At 37.6% G+C, this 23,971-nt stretch overlaps 1 protein-coding gene across 1 annotated transcript in view; it reads left to right on the forward strand.

Moving 5' to 3' along the window:
* Positions 1–9,142, forward strand: part of FGF10 (fibroblast growth factor 10) — a 60,426-nt gene extending 51,284 nt beyond the window's left edge. Inside the window, exons 2-3 of the mRNA XM_053932768.1 lie at positions 2,195–2,298; positions 5,986–9,142. Of these exons, the coding sequence (XP_053788743.1) occupies positions 2,195–2,298; positions 5,986–6,183 (302 nt within the window). The 3' untranslated portion in view covers positions 6,184–9,142. The remainder of the gene's footprint in view (positions 1–2,194; positions 2,299–5,985) is intronic.
* The last annotated feature ends 14,829 nt before the right edge of the window (positions 9,143–23,971 follow it).

Consider the following 23,971-nt stretch of genomic DNA (forward strand, 5'->3'; position numbering starts at 1 on the left):
ATTCATGTCAGATGAGTAGATGATCTGCTGACCTTTGAAATTTGTCTACATCACTGAAACCAATAAAAGACTCCTATTGCCTTCAAAATATTTCTATCAAATTAGAGATTCTTCTCTTGGGAAGATCTGTAAATAGCAGTAAATAATTTGTAATCTAGACAAAATCTGGATTGTAACTGTGCTTGTAACTAGCAGGTAACTCTTGGGGACTACAGAGAGCAGCAAAGTATCAAAGTATCAAATAAAGTCCGTATTGCTCAAGGGTCAAGATCAAGATTAAATTGATCTGAAAGAAAAACATCCATTAAAATATCCACTTCTCCCAAATGAAATACTGTAGAGGATAGAATATGCAAAATTGTCAATGAAAATTATAGATTTTCAACTTGCAAGTACATAGAACACACTCAGTAAGAATAAATACTGGATCATTAGTGATAATATCAACTTGATAATAATTTGGAACAGTTCTGCTATATTTGCCTACAACTAAATGGCTTAACCAGCTAAAAGCAAGCTAGTTGTGGATATAATAAATGCAGTAACGTTTCTTCTCATTACCTCCTTACAGCTGCTCCACCAGGAATATAATGGAGTATGAAATTGCAAACAAACTTTACCAGGAAATACAGACTATATTTTCATTAATTATACTTGTATTGTTTTTAAGTATTTTACTGAAAAGCAGTGATGTCCATCATTCAAGTGCAAGACACTTAATTCTGTACAAGTTTCTTATTTAGGCACTGTTCTCCTTCAGCTCTTAGTGAAATAGTCAATTGAAATACCCTAAAATGATGTTATTGTTACAAGGATAGTATGGCAAAATCTAAATCAGCTTAATCCCTTTCAACATAGAAAATTATAATGGCACATGTTAATGCCAGTATTTTTCTTTTTCTTGCTTCTTTGTTTGTGTTTTGGTTTGGTTTGGTTTTTTTGTCTTGTTACTGGTGTTAGAAATGGACCCAGACAAAGTTCAGAATACAATTCCGTAGAAAGAATTAACTGAATTCTTCTCATCATTTTTTGGCATGGAAAATACAAAAAAAAAAAAAAATAGCATCACTCATGGTGTTGTAGCAGTGTTTGCATCACATTCTTGCCCTCTATTAGTTTGCTATCCACAAGTTAGCCCACTTTTCTCTGATTTTGAGTACAATTACTTTAGCAGATGTCCCATGGGAGAGCTGCTCAGTCCTCTATAACAGTGCTCTCTCCGAAGATCAAGAAAGCAACTTTGGCTTTTCTTTGCTGTGAAAATGGGCAACATTTTAAGAATAATACAGATTAGAGCCCTGCAAATACGGACTCACAAGATCTGCCTCTATCAATGGCATGGCCCTGGTGTATGTAAGCTATCACAACCTAATCAAGGAGGACAGTTTTGCGCCTCCTGTAGTTTCTCTGTTGATATACCCTTAGTGTACCACACTGAGTTAGCCAGGATATTGATCTAACTATTACTACATAAATGTCAGGAGAACAGGAGAAATGTTGGAGCCAGGCATGCAGTCTCCTACTCCCAAATCAGTATGTTCCTAGGCAGAAAACAGAAATGAATAGGTGTATCTCCCATTGCAGGTCCCTTGAACCATCCAGTGTCCCAGAAAGAGACTGTTTTAAGGCGGGGGGGGCGGGGGGAAGGGGCGGGTGGCAAGTGGAAATAATATTTATTACAAACAGAGCAAAATGTTTCTGGTATCTGGAAGACAAAGATAGTGTGGCCATTACTGTTGGTCATACTGTTTCCCACATTGTCAACACACTTGCCAAAAGTGAATTTATCAGCTCAGTGCAAGCAAGAGATTTAGTTTATCTAAATGTTCTACAAGGAATAAATTGTTTACCAAGGTTTTTAAAGATTGGAGAAAATCCAGTATTTTATTGACACATGCTATACATATAATTTGATACTGTGGTTTCGATGTCTCTTTGGATAAATTATAGTAAAATCTTTGCTAGGAAGAATGAAGTTTCAGTATCTATGGGGTGCAAAAAGGGTTAGGAAATATGTTAATTGAAAAAAAAAATTGTGTATATTCTTGCAGTGGTTTAAAGAATACTTCTGCTGAATTTTTTGGTCAGTTGGTCCTAAATATTACAAGTTTTGTATTTTTCAGGTCTATTGTCTTTTCTTTAGTGAGAAAATCCTGTAATAAAGTGATTAAATAGTGCAATTTTTATTTTTTAGGCATATTGGAGATAACATCTGTAGAAATTGGAGTTGTGGCAGTTAAGTCTATTAAGAGCAACTACTATTTAGCCATGAACAAAAAAGGAAAAGTCTACGGCTCTGTAAGTACCTTTTTACATTCTAAATGGATTTTAGGAGTCAGCACAGTTCCCTGTCTTGCCTATTGAAACACTGCTTGTGTGTGTATTGCTACTAATTAGACCTGAAATTAGCTTTTCATCTAAATTTCATCCTCTGATAAACCAGGATCCACAAGCTTCCTGTTGTTTGCTAAGCTCATGTCATACCAACATTGCTGCTGGGATTTACCATGCTTACTGCCTCAGTCACACTGCTTATTAAGAAGTGTTCAGTGGAGAGGGTCTCACAAAATGTAATCTTTAAGGCTTGTTTTCCCTGTTTTTTTCTACAGTGCAATCACACTTAGCAGAAATTTGAGGGTGGGGAGAGAAGAATAAAGGTGCCTGAAATCATGGAAACTTGAGCTGATGGAGTAAACACACCAATCATTAGCAGGCTTTAAATTAACTATATTGACTACTGATTAATATTATGGACAGTACAGAGAGACATGAACTGAAATATCAGCAGCTAAGATTTATTTGAGCAGAATTCGGGTAACACTTGAAAGTTGTCCATATACACTTAATTTGTATTTGTGTAAGTTTGGGGTTACAAATACTTTCAGGGGAAAAAATCCAAATGCCAAAATCCAAAAGTAATCAGCTAAACAAAAACAAACCAACCCAAGGAAACTCAAAAACTATCCAAATATTTTTACTAGAAAGCGATATGATCTATAAATCTAACAACTAAACTCAAATATATCTTCACACATCCCCATGATTACACAAACACCAGACTGTTCTGGTATTACATCTGGTTTAGTTTGCAGTTTTGCAATGTTGTTCCAGTTCCTGGAAAGGTTATGAGCCATTCTGCAGGTTGCTTAATATTCAGATCATCCATATGCTTAATAGAAAGGAGGTCACATATAGCAACTGAGTTTATGGTAGAGCAATGTATCTAGGGCTGCTATTTCTGCTGAAAACAATGAAGTAATAATAATCTCAAGTGAGACTCAAGGGCCCTCTAGTCATTTGGCCCTCTTTCTTAAGGAAACATTTCTACAGAGTGTGTTTAGTTCATACAAACTGTATAAACTGTCCTCCCTTACCTGAACTGTGGCTAGTCACTCCTGGTTCAACAAAATACTTCTGGTTTTCTAAACTCTGTGACAGTGTCAAAGAATCACATTAAGACAAGAACAAAGAGATTTTTCTTATATTCCTGTAAATGTAGATTTAATTTCTAGATCTATACTGGTCTATACAGGATGATCAGTGCTTATTGAGAGAGAAAACTGTGTACTGAGTTACTCAGTACAGTCATTGATCATGGGTATGCTTCTGTATATAGGTGAAGGTTTTAGCATAAATCACCACCTTCAGTTCACATATCTCAGTTGTGCACTTCAGTTATTTGTGATGGTCCATCCCAAAGCCCAAGACAGACTCTCTTACCCCAGTTGTCAGCCTTGCCTGGTGTAGTGAGAGTCTGTTTAGAGTCTATCCCAACACTATATATGTACAAAAGACATCGAAGCAGCTTTCATGTACCATAGATGGAAATTGCTGCCATAAGATTTGGTAATTCATAGTGTATTAGAAATAGCGTTGACAGGAAGATACGAATGTGGGAAGCCTTTTTTTTTAATTCCAGCTGAGATAATTTTTCAATATTCACATCATAAAATCACAACATAATGATTTATCAAAACCGATTCCATAACACTTTAACAATTTCAAGAATGTTTCTGTTATTATTTTTACCATAATCCCAGGACTTGCAGTTAGCCTCATATTACTACAGTGTAGCAGCTTGCAGATGGATATGAATTCCAAAACCAGAACCAATAAAAATTGTAAAAACACCCTTGAGCACATGCACAATAGACATTGGTGCAGACTTATGCTGAAATTTGTTTGAAATGAGCAAAGCAGTCCAGTGTAGCACTCAGACCTCTGCCAGTAAGACTTCTTAAGCACATCAAAACATCATCTTTTCTGTTATCTAAGAATAGAAGTAAAAATTGGATTTGAGTACAATTCTGCGTCCAGGAAAGCAAGAAAAGCTTTTTCTAGTTTAATCAAATACTTTTCCGTTTGACCGATTTTCGTTAAAATGAGGGGAAAAAAGACTCACTCTTAGATTTCTCTAACAAAATTAGCTACTTTAAGCTTCTTTAACAAATTGGTAGATAGGAGAAGTTACTGTGGTTTAGAACTGTGATTGATGAGCATCTCCCTTTTTAATACCTTGATGCCAGAGGTGACATATTACAGAAAATAACTGGAGATAACCAATTGGAGATATCTTGATGCCAGAGGTGACATATTACAGAAAATAACTGGTAAATTATCTGTATGGTGTCTTTGTGCGTGTAGGTAGTGTCAGTAGTGGTCTTGTAAAGAGTCTTGCCTTTATAGTGTCTTCCCCACTGCTCATGGTTCAAATAACTACTAGTCCTGAAATTTAAGAGCACTTTTGAGAGCCAAACTGAATTTGAATGTATACAATTCCATCAAGCAGGTCTTCAATGGTTGTAGAAGCAACTAAGGGAAACATAAACTATTTACACAAAATTCTCACTGGATCAAAGTATTTAGCATTAACTAGTATAAAAATTTTAAATTAATAGGTATGGAAAATATATTTCACTTGATTTCATTGACATGAAACTTGATTTATTATTCAGACGTATTTCTTGTCTTGTTCACAATCACATTAAAAATAGTCCATGTAGTTAGTATTTCATAGTCTGAGATTCTAACCTGTTTCTCCCTGAGCTGTGCAGGGACATCTTATTTTCTGAAATGCAGGAACAACAAAATGCTGATTTTTCATTTTAATTTAATTATGTTTCAAATACCCCACTTTTAAAAGACTTCTAAATGCAATATAAATAGTTTGTTAAAGTTGGATGGCTTTATATATAGGAATTACTTGTTTATGAAAAGAACTATTCTTGGCTTCTGTATAGAAAAGTGTATCTATGTAAAATTACTTTTAACAGATAGAAAAATAGTAGGCTCCTCCTCCTCCTACATTCTTCCACAGGCTTGTGTTTTTGATTCCTTCTAACAGCCTGACAACTGGTTCTCCTTTAAAAGTAGAAAAGCTTAATCCCTGGTCCCATAAAATTAGTTCCAACCTTGTTTAGTCAGTAAGATATGGGATCATACATGATACCCTTTTATGCTAAGCTTATTTTCAGGTCAGCCAAGTGAATAGGCCTCACATCAATTGTGATAGCAGCATAACAGTGATTTGCATCTATCCAAAAAAAGCCCTTTTTCATTACCAGTGTGATCTAAAGATTCTTACTTTAAATAAGAAATAGCCCTACTCCATCAATATTTGTTTAATGTATGGCATCAATAATCTTATTTGAGATATTTAAGAGTTATATTTGTTAGAACTGAAATGTGACTTATGATTCCAAGATTACTTTCTCATGCTTTTGAGTTTATGACTGAGAACTTGATTTAATATTCTTGCCATATTCCAACACAGAGAAGCTGATTTTCAGTTCTTAATGAATTATGATGCTTTCTATGCTGCGGACACTTTTAAGTGAAGTGAAACTTTTATTTAAATATACACTGCAAAAGAGTGTCACATACAAAGACTACAATTTTTTGAACCATTTTTTTAAAGTATTTGCCTTCAGTATGCTGAAATATTATGTTTGTTCTGAATCTGTGGGTTTTTTCTTCTTTTAACAGAAGGAGTTTAATAGCGATTGCAAATTGAAGGAAAGAATAGAAGAAAATGGATATAACACGTACGCGTCCTTAAATTGGAAGCACAATGGAAGGCAAATGTTTGTGGCCCTGAATGGGAGAGGAACCACAAAGAGAGGACAGAAAACAAGAAGGAAAAACACTTCAGCTCACTTTCTTCCTATGGTAGTCATGTCATAGATGAACAAACTTTTTTTGACGCAGTTGAACCAAAGGCTGTTATGTCAAGAATATTTGGTAATTCTCTTAAAAGGTAGATGTGGAGAAGTAGCACAGACATCTGCATGTTTGAAACGAGAGCAGGGGAAGCCTTTGAAAGTTTTGTACTTATTGCTGGCACATGAAATACATTTATTTAGTTTGTTGTCATATCTTATAATCAAAATGAAGCTGGATCAAAGGGGATGGAATTTATTGCCAGTGTGAACTTCTTTTTTTTTTTTTTTTAATCACTGCAACAGACCTTGATGGACATAAGACAGTCTGTTGTGTGATCTTCATGGGGAATGCTATTTATGGAATACTAACTCTTATCAAAATCCTTAATTGCTCATTCAAGCCTAATGATTCTATGAACAGTTAGACACACAAGCATTTACTGGAAGCACTTGGGTCATATGCACAAATAATGAAATTTCTGAAGAAGCCTTGCGGACGAATGGATAGGATAAACAAAGTAGAGTATAACTGTTCTAACAAAATGAATAGTATGGTTTGCTTGTATGTCCTAAATTCATTTCTTTTTATTTCTCTCTAAGTTATTTATTTAATAGGATGTTAAATATCTTTTTTATTTGAAATATTTCCTCATTTGCTTCTTTCTTATTTTCCCTTTTTCTTAGTACTTCACAGAGAGGTTGATAGATTAAAATGTCAGAACCTCAGAAGTACTCAGAGAATTAGACAAGGCTTTAAAGGCAGAATTTAGAGTGTATACTCCAATTTTTCCTAAACTGTCTTGCACTTAAGCATAAGACCAAACAAGCAGCGCTTGGATTTATGGTATTGGGTGTCTTTATATTGGATAAATTTTTGTACTTATCAGCACTCAAGGAAAACTGTCAAGAAATACTTTGTTCAAAGGGTTTTTCTGCTATTTTGAAATTGAGAGAAGGAGCCACATCTGTACTTGGGCGTCAATGCATCTGTGTGTATATTCATCTGACTTTGATTCCAGTTTGGAGCTAGGATCTAACACACAGCTATCAGTGTGATATTCTACAGCACACATTGGACTGGACCCCTGATGTGGTCAGCCCTGTTAAAACCACTGAGACTGCGAGTGTTAAAATAAAACAGTAGTGTGGAATTCCTAAGTGTAACATTTGGCCGCTGAAAGGTAAGCAAGAAGGCAACACAGTCCTGCACACCTCTTTCAATTGACGCTCTCAGTCAACCCATTTGCCTTTGGTACTAACCTGAAGAATCACAGGCATATAGTGGGAGTGATATCTAGCTAAGGGCTGCAAGACCAAAATCATCCTCATGAGATCAAAAATCATGCTCATGCATTTCTCAGAGATTATTACTCACGTGTATATCATCTACGAGAGCCAACTGAAAAGCTCTGCTGGTTTCCATCTTTAGCAAGCCTTTCATAACCATCACAGTAACTAAAGGCTCAAAATACATAATATCCAGCACATTTCTATGAAGTGTTACTTGTCCCGTGGCTTAACTTAGGCATCTGCAGTATAAAAAAGTTAAGCATAAAATGAAGTCTGTTCAATTAAAGGTACATAAGGTTTGTTTTATATTTTGCTTTACTCAGTAATTTTAGAGAGCTCTGGATAGCTCACCAGTGTAACCATATTGAGATTCATTTTGTTAGAGCAGATAAATAGAAAACAGTACATCAAACAATTTGTACCACTGTCTTCACATTGTATTCCACTAAATAAATAAATAAGCCTTTGCAGTGTCTTTAGTAAGAAACAAAAGTAGTATAATATTATTTTGTTTTAAATACTTTAACTGATAACTATAAGATTATATTGATGCTGCAGTTTATCTTCAATATTTCTTGTTGTGAAAAAGTTGGTTTTATTTTTATTGTTTGGAGACTGTATTTTGGTACAAAGGAGAGACTTGCTTAACGTGTCTTTTTGAGAATGTTTAACCTCTATAAAGGCTGGTGGTGTTGGAATCTTCTATAACTTATTTAAGTCAATGTTTAGCCAGCACTTCAATCTTAATCTGTTATTTAAATATTAGCTGTTTTTTTTTTTTAAAGCAAAAAAAAAAAAAAGCTTTCCCACAAAATACAAAATGGTCAGATTATATTTCCTGTCCTTAAATAAAGTCAGCTGTTTTAAAATTAGGAATTCATTGAGAGACAACATATTTTTAGTTGATAGCTGATGTTGTATTTCATGGTACTTTTTCTCCAGTTTTCTTCCTCACAAAGGACATTTTTCTAGAAAGAGACGTAAGAATTTCAGATTTTAAATGTAATTGCAGCTCACAGCAAAATTTAACTACCATGATAAAAGTGAGTTTCTGTTGTTTAAATTTGTAATCAGTAATTAAAACTGACAAGACATAATGGACCACCTATACTGAACCTTCAGTATGAGTCAGATGAATGCAGTATTGAATGACAGCTTAAAGAACATTTAGGATACAAAAGAAATTCTCTTCTTACAGACTTACCTAGATGACTTGGTCAGGGGAGGATTATGCATAAATATTATCATAGTACAAAAAACACCATGCTGCTCAAATGACAAGATCAGGAAATATCATTTCCCAAAGTGAGCCAGGAGCCATTTGTGACATGAAGAGTGGTTTCTGTAAATTAACCAAAATAAAAAACCCTTGAAGGAATCAATTATTCCTGTTTGTTTGGTGTACTGTAACACCCACTATAGTGGGAGCAAACTGCAGTTATTAGAGTATCCCAAGTCCTCAACCATAAGCTCTGTTTTCTGTCAACCTGAGCATTAACAGTCTCCTGAGTAAAAGGAAAACAGGGGGAGGGGTTTAGAAAATAAAAGGGATACCAAAATCACTGAGCAACAATGTATAGTATGTTATATTTAAATAAAAATAATAAAATGTGGGGATTAGAGAATAAAAGTATTGTCTTTGTTTGTTTTATTAACCTGAAATTGTACTGCACAATAAAAATAAAAAAGAAAAAGATCTGTTGTATTACGGGCTGTGATTTCATGCTGTATACTCCCCAAACAAAAATAATTTGAACATTTCTAAGTATTTTTAATATTTTGTATATGTGAGGCCACTATCTCCACACTAATAACAACCAAATGCTTCAGATTCTTCCTGTATTTAAATCCACCTAGTTTTATGCAGTGGAATAAAGCAATGAATTTATACGAAGCATGTTTGATGAAAGACAGAAGGGATTTAGGAAGAAGAGCACGTACTAATAATTTTAAAGTAAACTTTAGATATGGAAAAATAGTTACATTTTGTATAAGACTTTATTCAAGACATTTCAGGTTATGAAGTACACCAAAGGTTGGCAAGCTTTAGAAGTAGGAGCACAACTTTGTAGTTCATGTTCCCTTAATAGAAACTGGTTGTTTCTATTAAGACAAACAGTAACTGTTTCAAGGAGTGATCTTGAAACTAATGTATGAAAACAGCCCTTCTTTTGAAGTATCAAGTATCATTATTTACTCCGTTAAATTAGACTGTGGGACCAAATTCATCTTCCTAATTTCCTATTAAATTGGAGAAATAAAAGTGTAACATGCAACAAACACTTTCTGCTCCAGCTAGTCAATGTGTCGATACTGATGATATTTTTCAGAAAAAGATCCTTGACTGAAACAATTTCAATTCAACTTCAAGTAACAGAAGCAAAGGAAAGTTGTTTCCCATGGCAAAAAATAGAATATGAAAAATTAATTGGCTTTCAACCTATTAATTATGATTCGTAGTTACCTCCCAAACTTTTTTAATCTCATGTTTAACCATTTGGAAGCTATCTTGGAATAAGTTTAGGATTTTTAAATGAAGCACAGTTCATGTATTTTCACTTCTTAATCCCAGAAAAAAACATTTATATGTCCTTGGTCTACGACAACTGTTTATAAAAATGTTATAAACAGGCAAAATAAACAAACCATGACTAAATCTCAAATAACTGATAGGGGAGTAGTGATTTAGGAGTTACTGCAGTACAAATTAAAATAATTTCCACTCCTGAAATTCCTCACCAAGACCTTTAGTGATGCCACTGTGTGCTATTTCAGTAATGCAGAATAGAATCATAGAATGTTAAGGATTGCAATGGACTGTAAAGATCATCTAGTCCCAAGCACCTCTGCCATGGCGAGGGACACATTCCACTAGACTAGGCTGCTTAAGGCTTTACCCAGCCTGGCTTTGAACTTTTCCACTACTGGGGCAATCCACAGCCTCCCTGAGTAACTTGTTCCACCACACTTATAGTAAAGAATTTCTTCCATACATCTAACTTAAATTTACCATCTTTCAGTTTGTACCCGCTGTTCCTTGTCCTATCACTCTAGCTCATGTCAAAGAGTCCCTCTCCAGCTTCCCTGTAGCCCCTTTCAGATACTGGCAGGTTGCCATTAGGTCTCCACACAACCTTCTCTTCTCCAGGCTGAACAGCCCCAAATTTCTCAGCCCATTCTCACTGGGGAGGTGCTCCAGTCCTCTTATCAGCTTTGTGGCCTCCTCTGGACTTGCTCCATCAATTCCATGTCCTTTTTATATTGGGATCCTTACAGCTGGGCACAGTGCTCCAGGTGAGGTTTCAATATCAGAGCACCTCAGAGCACAGCAATGGGGCAGAATCCACTCCCTCACCGTGCTGGCCACACTGCCCTGGATGCAGCCCAGGATTCTGTTGGTTTTGTGGGCTGTGAGTGCACATTGCTGGGTGATTCAGTCAGTGGAATGAAAAATTGATATCTTTTTTCCACTGTTTACAGGATGCCAAGATAATTTTTATACTTTCCTGCATTAGAAATACTCTTGAAGTTTTTCTTGCCCATGTTTTCAAAAATGTGCATCACTCTTGTAGTGCTATGTACAGTATATTTCTTGTCCAGTTATGGTAATTTTCCTTCTTTTACATATAACAGCAAGATTCATGAATAGTTAACTGAGGAAAATTACAGTACTGATGTCTGCAGCACATTGTCATCAAAATCACAGACAACTCTCATTTCTGGTTCCATGTAGGACATAACAAAGAGAGACTCTGATCCCATAGTGTTATGATAACCCTTGTCTCCCCTGAAACTGTACAAACACTAGTAAATGTACTAAGTATGTTCAAAAGTTAAGTATGTATTGAGGATGACTTGGTAACTTTAACAACAACTATGCACAAGGTACGTTGCAAATGAAAATATATTTGCCGCTTTCCTTCCTTTTCCATGGTGCACTCAAAGAAAGGATATTATGTCATTAGTATTATTATTATTGTAGTTGTTATTATTTTTATTACTACTACTACAATCTTCATTGCTCTTATTAATTGGTAGCCAATACATGACCTATCCTGGTCTGTGACTGAATCTTGCTTCAGTGATGAAATAGGATAGAGATATCAGCAATCTTGTCAGAAAAAGGACCAGTCTCTTCCTTATGGTCAGACAATTCAACTTACTGAGTGCTACTGATTTAGCACACAGTTTGTGCTCACTTAAATATAACTTAAGCTATAAGATTCCAGCTTTGGAAGAAGAGATATGGTTCTCTTCTTCTCTTCTTCTCTTCTATGGTTTATCATATTAAATGAATACTGTATCCTTTGCCTGACAGAGACAGATAAGATTTAATCCATTTATTTATTTAACTTATTGCTTCTTAAAAGTTATTAAGTGAACGATATAGTGTGAGAGAAAAGTCTTGCTGATAGCCATAATTATTACATTTCTATGGTAAATCAGAGATGCAGAGATACAGTGTCAGAATTGTTAAAGTGCTTTAATACAAAATCCTGCAGCAAGGCTCAGCATATGTTCACACTGAAAGCCACCATCAAGTTGCAGATGAATGCCTGGGCCTGAAGATTGAGGAAGTCATTTACACAGAAGCTCTGGTTGGCCCTTTACTCCCCTGACTGGTGTAGTGTCTCAACCATTCTTCACATCAAAGTCATAACAAACTTTAATCTGATTACATTACAGATGTAGAATGTGAAGCCAATTCCATTGACAGCCAGAAAGTGACAGCCACTGAGTTTAAGTCACCTGCAGCAATCTTTTGTTTCTTCCCCTCCCTCTGTAACATTTAACATTTTCCTTGGACTTTTATCAGAGGCCTTACACTGTTTTTCTTCATTGCAGATGAAATGCAATACAGCATGAGGTTTCTAACAATACGTCCTACCTATACCAACTAAAAATGAAAATTAATTTGTGAAGAAAATCCAGTTAAAACCCTCAGGTAGAACCTTGCAAACACAGCCATTGCTGAAACCTGCCTGTGACACACAGGAGTGGATATAACAGCAGACTAGTCCTCAGCACTCATGTGATGGGCATTATGCTTAGTTTTACAACTTAATTGTATTAGATTTTCCTCAAACTTGTAATCTATTTTGTTATAAAGAATGTCAGTAAGATTCAGACAGTGAGCTTGTCCACTGAGGGTGCTTAATACTAGACACACGGTTTTGGCCCAAGAAGTACTTGAGTTTCTTAGAGCTGGACTTCGGAAGTGCACTTTAAGGAAATATTGTAAAATTTCTCCATTCTTCTGCTAATCCCCCTGGCTACAATTCTGTGCTCACTGTTGGAGACAAAATATTTTAGAAGAAAATGTTTTTGTCTGTAAACTGATGAGACATGGATTTGAGAGATGGCCTTCTCAGCAGAAAAAAAAAAAATATGGCAGAGTTGCAATAGTGTTGTGGAGAGAAGTTGTCCATATCAGGACCACCATATTTTAACACCTTTGTCAATGACGTGGACAGTGGGATCAAGGGCAGTCTCAGCAAGTTTGCTGATGACACTGAGCTGGGTGGGGCAATCGACACGGGAGAGAAGGGATGACATCCACAGGGACCTGGACAGGCTTGAGAGGTGGGACCATGCAAACCTCAGGGAGTTCAGCAAGGCCAAGTGCAAGATCCTTCACATGGGCCAGGGCAATTCCAAGCTCAAGTACAGACAGGGCAGAGAATGTATCAAGACTCTCCCAGGATAAAAATACTTGGGCATGTTTGTGGTCAAAAAGCTTAATATGACAGGACAACACCTGCTTGCAACCCAGAAACATCTTGGGTTTCATGAAGAAGCCTGACCAAGGGAGGTCAGGGAGGTGATTCTCATTTACACTGCCCTCATGAGACCCCACCTGGAGAACTTCGTCCAGTTCTGGTCTATAACACAAGAAATATGTGGTCATGTTGGAACAAATCCAGAGAACAGCCACTAAACTGATCACGAAGATGAAAGACCTCTTCTGTGGTGACAGGATGAGTGAGCTGGGGTTGTTCAACCGGGAGAAAAGGAAGCTCCAGAGAGACATCATTGCTGCCTTCTAGTATCTGAAGGGAGCTTGCAAAAAGGCTGGAGAGAAATTTTTCACAAAGGGGAATTGTGAAAAGAATTAAGTTGAAGGAGGATAGGTTTAGATAAGATATTAGAAAGAAATTTATAATCCTAAAGAATAAGATCATCTCAAAAACCACAAATCTTATTATCATCATATGAGAGCATTTCCATATCACCAGGCACATGTAGCATCATCTGATTTTGAAGTAGAACCCCAAAACTACTAAAGAAACATTAAATTCAATTACTTCTCCAAATATGTTGAGAGCAGCCATAACTGCTTGCATTGATTTTTGATACAAGTTAGCTGATAGTTTTGGTAGGTTGGAAAGTAAAATATCTCTATTTTAACCACAGGTAATTTAAGAATAAAATTATCAAACTGAATTAAGGGAAAATCAAGTTAACTTATTTGGAAAAACCTCATTAATACTAAGTACTCTGAAGTAAGCTGATTTGGATAATTGTACAACTTACTGAGTTTTAGGCATGTAAGAGCTATCAGGAATGGTTTACATTGCTGATTCTGCTGCAGACATAAGCATGAAGCAGATCTTTTCCAAAGTAACTTATAGCAAAATTTTGTATGATCCAACTGAAATCCATACTGAATCTATATAAAACACAAGGCAATTAACTGCAGGCATTACTTTCAATTCATATCAACAAGTTCAAACTCAAGCCAGTAATATGTAGAGATCCTCTTAAAATTATCCAGAGCCATACAGTTGCCCAATTACTTCATGCAAGTGTGTTGCAACAGGAGAGAACCATTAGTATTTAAAATCTTTCTAAGTACAAGAAATCAGAGTTACTAAAAGCAGCCAAAGAACAAATTTTTTGACAGAGCATACACTTACGGGATATGTCAGCAAACTTTCTTACTAACATTTCTATAGAGATGCAATCTGGGTCTGACTCTAGGTTCCATTGCACACTGATTGCAGGAGGAAATATTGACATGAGCAGTTACAAAATGAAAAGGTCAGTACTCAGTTCCTTTCAACACTCAGTAACTTGCATGAAAAGCAAAAGTTGATTCTCATAGATAATTACTATATTTTTCAGTGGTTCTTGAAAGAACGATGTCACAATGAATAAAATCCTTCATTAATCCACTCCTCAAAATGCATGTCCTCCTAGTCTGAGTTGACTTAGGGATATTCTTCAAGAAAATTGACTTATTTCAGCTTTAACTAACATCACTATAAATTAACCTCTAAATAGAATCACAGAATCATAAAATGGTTTGGGTTAGAAGGGATCTTAAAGATCAGCTAGTTCCCACCCTTCCTGTAATGAGAAATGAAAATGAACACCTCCCACTAGACCAGATTGCTCAATGTCCCGTTCAACCTGGCCTCATCATCTCCAGAGACAGGTGATCCACAACTCCTCTGGGTAACCTGTTCCAATGCCTCACCACACTCACAATGAAGAGTTACTTCCACAAATTTTTCATATTTAATGTAAGCTTTTTTTCATATTTAAATGTAAGCTTTAAATGTAAGCTTTTTCATATTTAATGTAGGCCTTTTTTTCCTTCTGTTAATTTTAAACAAAGTGTAGTAGTTGATCAAATAGCAGACTGACACCTCATTACATAGAGCCCTCTATTTATAGTGGGGACAGTTCAGCCACTTACAGTTTCTTCTTTTGAAAGCCTGTATCACCATTTTAATATACACAGTGGAAAAGGGAAAATACACAATGTTCATGACTATTGTGATACTGCTTGGACTCTGCAAGCATGGCAAAGATTCACCATAACTAAAATACAGAGACAAGAGCAAAAAATTGTTCTTCCACTTAATTGTAGTACTAACAGATATGAATATATTATATGCTGCACATCACATGCTGAAATACATCGTATGCTGCACATTCTAAATGTCATATTCTTAAATGAATTCTATGTTTATGTATATAACATGTTATAGTATTTACATCCAACAGTTATAAATAACACACACAAGCATAGAGGCTTACACCATTTGTAGTTTCCTGCTAATCTCATTCTATTGTTTTCATTTCTTTAGCTCTGAAGGAGCACCCATGTTATTCCCTGCTGTTGCTTCTACAACTCAGGTAGGAAGTTTGCTTAATCAGCAACCTTCAAAGATAATGCCCATCTCTAAACTCCACAACTCTTACAACTCCATCTGACAGAGTCTTGAACCTGAAAATCATTAAGGCATGTCTTATCAATTTCTCTGTATATTCCGCAGCTATCAGTTTGCTGTTCATAGCAAAACCACAGTTGTTAGCTACAGATATTCCTGTTTTCAAAACTCCATTGTTTAGATGCCAATAATAAAAGGTAATACATATTAATGATCCAGTATGATTAATTATCTCTATTTTAATATGGTGGAATATGACAGAGAACAATAAATAAATGAGTGTCATCACTGAAGTATTATTAGGCATACTCCTAAGACGTATCTTAAGGAGCTTAGGCTTCTTTACTGAAGAGATAGAATTCAAGGAGAGATTTATTTAAAAATAAGTAGAGATTATACAGGTTTCCATTCAGAGGATTTTATTTTCTTCAGTCCAAAGGAAGGAACGTGAACAAAACCCCCGCAGACATACTGAAGGCAGAAGCAACAATCACAGCTAATATCTCAAGACCAGAAAGTCATGTAAGACCTATAAGGCAAAGTCTCGGTGGAATCCTCTTTATGGATGGGCGAAGATAGAAAGACAATAATTGAGTGCCAAGCCCTGTGACAGAAGAAAGATTTGATTAGCTGTCTTCTTAATACTCATAATAAAGGGACTCAGTGCAGCTGGCATCTGAGCCAAATAACAGTAGGGCATAATCCTTGAAGTATGTCACCATGATGGCATTTCAGAATACATCACTTTTTACTCAAAAGGTTAAGGAAGGAATTAGAAGTAAATTGATATTTACCGATTTGGAATACAGTATCCAAACGAGACTTCATTATTGTAATTTAGTAAACAAATTTAGTGAGAAAAACATAATAATTGTCTATTGTGCTTTGGAAGGAAATACTACATGTATTCCAGAGAAGCATACCATGAACATTGTCAATACACTGTAATGACCAACATAAATACTCAGTGTTGTTGAGAAGTGGCAGGATCACCTATGTCAACAGAGCTGCAGAAAGGGAGGAATGGATACATCTAGAGAGAGATACACAAAACTTTGACTGAAAATATTTTACCTCAAGTTACTTCTTATTTAAGCAAATTTTTACCTCAGAACTATAATACATGAGAATAAAAGGGGTTGTAACAACACTGCATAGCAGCATTTCTTAACTTGGAAGGTATGCCCTGAGTGCAGCAAGATGATATATGGAGTTTTATGAATAGGAGATCACTGTAAAAAACAGCTAGGCCAAGACAGGCATGATATCAGGAAAGCAATATAAAAATTTAAATATCACTAAATGAGGAACAAAACAGGAAGACAGAAGTATTGGGAAGAATTAATTAAATTAACATGCAGAATCTCACAGCAAAATTTCAATTTAAGTTTTGGGCAGTGTCTGAGCCTTAGGGAGAAGTTGAAATTTTCTTCAAAATCAATCCTAGAAGTAAGCTGCTATTGGCTTCTAAATATTAAATCAAATGTGATTTTGTTTGTTTCAAGCCCTCACAGATTGTCCACATTGTAAACATTTTCCTGGTAGCATTATTATGTTTTATGTAAATATGGAGAATTTTCTTAACTTGAGACAGATTACCTTTTAAACAAGCACAATGTAACAAGGATGGCCCTAATTAAACAGAGGCCTGCTGGGAGTACTATTGCAATACATAGAAATCTTGTGCCATTTCCTGTCTTTTTTTTATTGAGCATGAAATCCACAACAGATTTTCTGCCACCTAGGTAGAACTGAACAAGACACTTGTTCAGTTTTACTCACTTTTACTCTGCCCTGCAAATGCATAAGCCAGTACTGTACAAAGTCACAACATTGGGTCTCTGCAGCAATCTGTGCTTACCTGGGTTCATGACAGAGCCTGTCTCCACAACCTGGGATCTCCTACAGGGAGCAGAGACAGTTTAGCACATATCGTGAACCAGAGCTCTGCCACTGAACGTGGTTAGAAAATCCAGGGATTTTCTGAGGGAAGGGGTATTTCACTTTGGCAGCTGTTGCCACACAACATCAGACTTCACTTTTTGGAAGAATGGCGACTTTAACCAATAGCGGAAGTAGTTAATGAGGAGTAAACGGCAAATAGATCTGATGTAGTCAGTGTTTTGTATGACATGTTCAGGTAAAGCCCTTGCTCTGCTCTAAATATTGATTCTTAGAAACACCAATAGGAGCAAGAGAAGTATAAAAATCAGAAACAAGTAGTGAAGTCAAGACTAAAGAGAAGAGTTGAAGCAGAAAATACAACAAACTGGATGCACAGGGGGCTGGCCGACCTGGTCTTGTGCAATTATCTGTACTTTAACTTACTGTCTGCAGTGATCATCACTCCCTGGACACACTTCACGCCTCGTCCCTTACTTGAATGAACCACTGCTTCCACACTACCACAACTGGTGCCTTTGATCAAGAGTATTTGAGCAATAGTTTTTTATACATATTCAGTTATAGAACTTTTCAGCAATTACACTTGCAAACAAGCCAATTATCTTCTTATCTTTCTTCACACATCCAAAACACATGAAACTAGAATGGAATATCACTTTGTCTTAAAAAATTTCTCTATCATGGCTATATTTTTTCAACCACATTTTAAGACTATGGCCTAATTTGTGCTTGACTGAAGTATATCTACTTGAAAATGATCTTATCTTGACAAGAGTATTTAAAGAGAGATGAAGTCCAGTTTTGTCCCAGTCACATGCTTTATTGAAATTGTGTTTTTCTGGTTTATTGCAAATCTCGGCTTCAGCTTTCCTTTTTTCTTCACTGTAGCTAAAATGCGGAGATAGCTAGTGTTTTACTTTGTGAAGCACCAAAATCAAGTCACTCCTTATGTTTCTAAAGAGTAAAAATTCTGTCAGCTCATAAGGCATGTGGTTCCTCCTCTGGTAAAGTCTAATTCTCTTAATTCTCTCTCTCTGTTTTTTTTTTCTTTTTACAGCATCTCTAGTGTCTACAGTATCCTACCAGAAAGATAAAAATCAAAAATTTCTGCTTTTTTCACCCCTACTTATAATCAGAGCATGACATTAGTTCACCATTTTCCGCAGAATGTTTTACATTACATTAGTTTGTACAGATAAGTAAGAAATTAATATTTATGTCCAGGGCAGTGATTAAAATCCTGAATAACATCAGCCTAATATGGAACTCCTGTATGTTCAGTTGGGTTTTTTTCTGAATACTACTTTTTGCCAATGTGTTTTACTGCTACTTCATAATTTGGATTTTTTTAACTGAAATAAGATACAATGCCTAATGCAAAGTTTATAAAATGTAGTATATCTACACATTACTTTTATCTGTCAAACTTGTTATCTTATTAAAGAAAATCTAATTTACTTCATAAGGTCTAAATTTCCTTTGAGGTCTATTAGCTATTATAATACTTTCATTCTCTGGTTCACAAATCTTGTTGCAGAAATTACATAATACTGGATGGTTTATATACCATGGAGTTGTCCCATATGTCTTTCAGATGATAAATGCAATTTTGTATGCTTTTTATTAGGGATATTATTAAATTCAATAATTTTGAATATACTCTGTAGATAGTTCCCAAAGAGTCCAAATGAATAAGAAAAACAAACATAGCATCAATATGCCTAATTTACTAACTATTAGTTCACATCCTCATTTTTATTTAATCTGCAAATGAATTAAAAATTATTCATCTAATCATTAAGACAATAGTTTGCTGCAGGAAGATAGCAAATACGAAAATTTATGCTAGTTTTGTTGCTTATGAATCCCTTACTAATGAGTCACACATGAAGGCAACATCCAGTAAAACAAACAAGCAATTAATTACTGAATCTCTTTGGAAATTTACTGTTAATCTTCTATTTGCCTAATACTTATTACTACCACTATTATTTTATTAGCAAGCTGGTGATACAAACCTGATAATTTTCTATGCCAGAAATGTTGTCCAAGGTATAATCTATACCTAATGTCTGACAGAAGTTCATCCAACAGTTTAACATCGCTACTTATGGAAATTCTGCTGCTTTTACAAGTAGTTTGCTTGTGTGTTGAACTGGCCTTTTGATGTGAAAGTTTTTCTTAAAAACCCTTATAAATGGTCCTTTCTACCAATTAATCTAACTAGTTCACATTCTGTCTATTACAGAGATGAAAACACTTGATACCATCCTCTTTGCACCACCTTTTATGTATTTGAAGCCTGTTATCATAGCCCATATTAATTTTTCTCTTTGCCAGACTAAATAAATGAAACTCTTTCATACCTACTTTGGAAGTCATGTTTTCTAAACTGCTTATCATTTGTATTATTTATGACAAGTTATCTCAAATTTCTGTGTCTTTCAGCAAAAGTGTCCCCTCCCCTAAAAGTGCTTACAGTGTAAGGTAGCACAAAATAAACACATCTTAACTGTAATGAGAGACATGCTTTTAGTAACTTTCTGAAATGGCATTTGCCTCTTTTATAAATGACATTCAGTCGCATATGTGTCCTCAACTTGTTTCCTGCATTTTCCAAGCCAGCCCTTGCATGCGGCGTGGGTTTTCGCTCTCCCCGGCTGCACGCGGCTCTTGGGAGCCTGGCTGTGGCGTAGCTTCCACGTGCTGCCGGGGTTTGCTGCCGCGGGTTCCCGGACACGGCTCTGTGTCTCGGGCGCGTGGGCTGGCCAGCCTCTGTTACCGTGCGTTAGGGACCCGGCAAAGAGGAAGGAATTTGTCCATTTACTCCGTGCTTAGCAGGAACGGTTTATTGGTCACACATGGTGCGGATCGATGGAAAGACGCGACTGCTCCCGGCACTCGCATGGGAGAAAATGGCGCCTGGCTGCCGGCGGGATAGGGTTTTATGGAGGGGCGGGGTGAGAGGATCCACGGCCTGCCGGCCAATAGGGGCGGCTGCCGTGGCGGTGACGCCAGCAACAGCGACCAACCAGAGAAACCCGCGGGGGCGGGCACTGAGCCTTGGGCTGAGCGGGATCATGTGGCTCGGGGTGGCCAGCACGGGGTTTCCCGGGGCCGGACGGCAGGGTGGTTACAGGAGCGGCAGAGGGGGAAGATCCAGCAGCAGGCAACATGGGGCCAGAAACCGCGGGGGGGGAACAACACGGGGGAAACGCGGGATTACAGAATTTATTTTAACATAAATTAAAAACCCTAATCTAAACCCAAACTTCGGGATGCAACACTTGCACATTTCCTATTCATGTAGTCAGTGAACTTCAAAGAATTTTCAACCATCAGTGACCTCACTCAGTTTTACTGACAGCCATAAGTCCTTAAATTGCTTGACCATGGATCAGAGGACTTCATGGAAAGCATATTGTGAGCCATTCAGGAACGGGAGGTGGAGCTTCCTGTGTTCCTGAGTGACTCATTATAAGAGACCACTGGGGAGCGCGGTCACTCAGGAACGTTCGACCCGGAGCGTGGCGAACAGGAGCAGGCAAACAGGGTCACAGCAGTTTGTGCAGCAGTTCGCGCAGGCAGGGCAAGCAGACAGGGCTGGAGGTTCTTGCTAGTTTGGTGTAGTGTTTATATTGGTTGATTAATCTTGGGCTTTCTCCTAAACAATGGTTTTAACCCGGTCAAAATCTGTGGTTGGTACAGGTGTATGTGACCAAGTAGAGCCCTCCAAAAAGGATGTGTCTGTACAGACCCATTCCTACCCAGAGTGTTTGATCTTATCAGTGGCTTCAGGGGATGTTGTGGAGAAGGCCTGCCTACAGTGTGAACAAGTGAATAACCTCCTTTCGCTAGTGGCTGAGCTTAGGGAGGAAGTTGAAAGATTAAGAAGTATCAGGGATAGTGAAAGGGAAATAGACTGGTGGAGTTCAGCCCTTACATCCTTAAAGGAGGCCCACCTTACATCCTTAAAGGAGTCAGAGGACTCATATGCCTCTCACTCTCAGGCAATAGAGGGGCACCTGGTAGATGAAGGGGAATGGGAATGGGTCCCTGCTCGGGGTGGTAATAACAATAATCCCTCCTGCCCTCCATCCCCTAGCCAGGTGCCACTTCAGAATAGGTATGAGGCCCTGGATCTAGAGAGCCAGACAGATAATTTAGAAGAAAATTATCTGCCCAGTGAGAATTCCAATTATGACTCGTCTAAAAAATGGATTATCACCTCAAACATCAAGAAAAAAAGAAGGGTGATCATAGTGGGTGATTCCCTTCTGAGGGGGACAGAAGGCCCCGTATGTCGACCTGACCCATCCCACAGGGAGGTCTGCAGCCTCCCTGGGGCCCAGGTACGAAACATTACTGAGAGACTTCCTAGGCTGATTCAGTCCTCTGATTATTACCCACTGCTGATACTCCAGGCTGGCAGTGATCAGATTGAAAAAAGGAGTGTCAAGGCAATTAAAAGGGAATTTAGGGCACTGGGTCAAGTGGTTGATAGGACAGGTGTACAGGTAGTGTTCTGCTCAGTTCCTTTGGTGGCAGAGAAAAATGATGAAAGGAATAGGAGAACCCACATCTTTAACAAATGGCTCAAGGGTTAGTGTTATCAGCAAAATTTTGTATTCTTTGATCATGGAGCAACCTTTATGGCACCTGCTCTATTGGAATCAGATGGGATACATCTCTCTGTTAAGGGCAGGAGGTTTTTAGCTCATGAACTGGCAGACCTTATTGAGAGGGCTTTAAACTAGGTTTGAAGGGGGAAGGGGATGCATCTGGGCTGTCTGGAAGCAGGCCCAAGGATGATAAGACTGTGTTAGGGGAGAAATCAGTAGCCCAGCTGAGGTGCATGTACACCAATGCACGTAGCATGGGTAACAAACAGGCAGAGCTAGAGGCCATGGTGCATCAGCAGAACTATGATATTGTTGCCATCACAGAAACATGGTGGGATGACTCACATAGTTGGAGCACTGCACTGGATGGCTACAAGCTCTTCAGAAGAGACAGAAAAGGGAGAAGAGGCGGAGGGGTGGCCCTTTATATTAGGGGAGTTTTAGATGTCATAGGTATTGAAACTAATGATGATGAAGTAGAGTCCCTATGGGTAAAAATTAAGGGGAAGGCCACCAAGGCTGACATCCTCCTGGGAGTGTGCTATCGTCCACCCAACCAGGATGAAGAGGTGGACAACTTTTTCTATAAGCAACTGAACAATGTTTCAGGATCATCAGCCCTTCTTCTTGTAGGTGACTTCAACCTACCAGATATCTGCTGGGAACTTAATACAGCAGAAAAACAGCAATCTAGAAAGTTTTTAGAGTGTGTGGAGGATAACTTTTTGTCACAACTGGTGGGCCAGCCCACCAGGGGAGGGACTATGTTAGACCTGTTGTTCACAAATAGAGATGGACTGGTGAGTGATGTGGAGGTTGGAGGCCACTTGGGTCACAGTGATCATGAAATTATAGAATTCTCGATAATTGGTGAAATAAAGAGAAATATCAATAAGATCTCTTGGACTTCTGGAGGGCAGACTTTGGCCTATTTAAGAGACTTATTCAGAGAGTTCCTTGGGAAACAGCCCTTGAAAACAAAGGAGTCCAGGAGAGATGGGTGTGCTTCAAAGCAGAAATCTTGAGGGCACAAGAACAGACTGTCCCTGTGTGCCGAAAGACAAGTCGACGTGGCAAACGCCCAGTCTGGATGAGCAATGAGGTTTTGAAGGAACTTAGAAATAAAAGGAAAAGATGTATCATCTTTTTAAGGAGGGGCTGATTTCTCAGGAAGTATTTAAGGGAGCTGCTAGGGCATGTAGAAAAGAAATCAGGGAGGCCAAAGCTCAGTTTGAACTTAACTTGGCAACTTCTGTTAAAAACAATTTAAAAAAAGTTTTTACAAATATATAAATGGTAAAAGGAAGGGTATAACCAACCTCGGTTCCCTATTGGATGAGGCAGGCAACCTAGTAACTAAAGATGAGGAAAAAGCGGAAATGCTTAATGCCTTCTTTACCTCAGTCTTTATTGGTAGGATAGCTTATCCTCAAGACAACTGTCCTCAGGGGTTGGTAGGTGGTGCCAGGGATCAGAATGGTCCTCTTGTTATCCAAGAGGAGGCAGTCAGAGAACTGCTGGGACACTTGGATATTTATAAATCAATGGGACCAGATGGGATCCACCCCAGGGTGATGAGGGAGCTGGCAGATGAGCTTGCGAAGCCGCTCTCCGTCATTTATCGGGAGTCATGGCTCACTGGTGAGGTTCCAGATGATTGGAAACTGGCCAATGTGACACCCGTTTACAAAAAAGGTAGGAAGGAGGATCCTGGTAATTAGAGGCCAGTTAGCCTGACCTCAGTACCAGGTAAGAGAATGGAACAGTTCATACTGAGTGCTATCACACAGCACTTACAAGATGGCCAGGGTAT

Source organism: Vidua chalybeata, chromosome Z (genome assembly GCF_026979565.1).
Source record: "Vidua chalybeata isolate OUT-0048 chromosome Z, bVidCha1 merged haplotype, whole genome shotgun sequence".
NCBI classification, from domain to species: domain Eukaryota; kingdom Metazoa; phylum Chordata; class Aves; order Passeriformes; family Viduidae; genus Vidua; species Vidua chalybeata.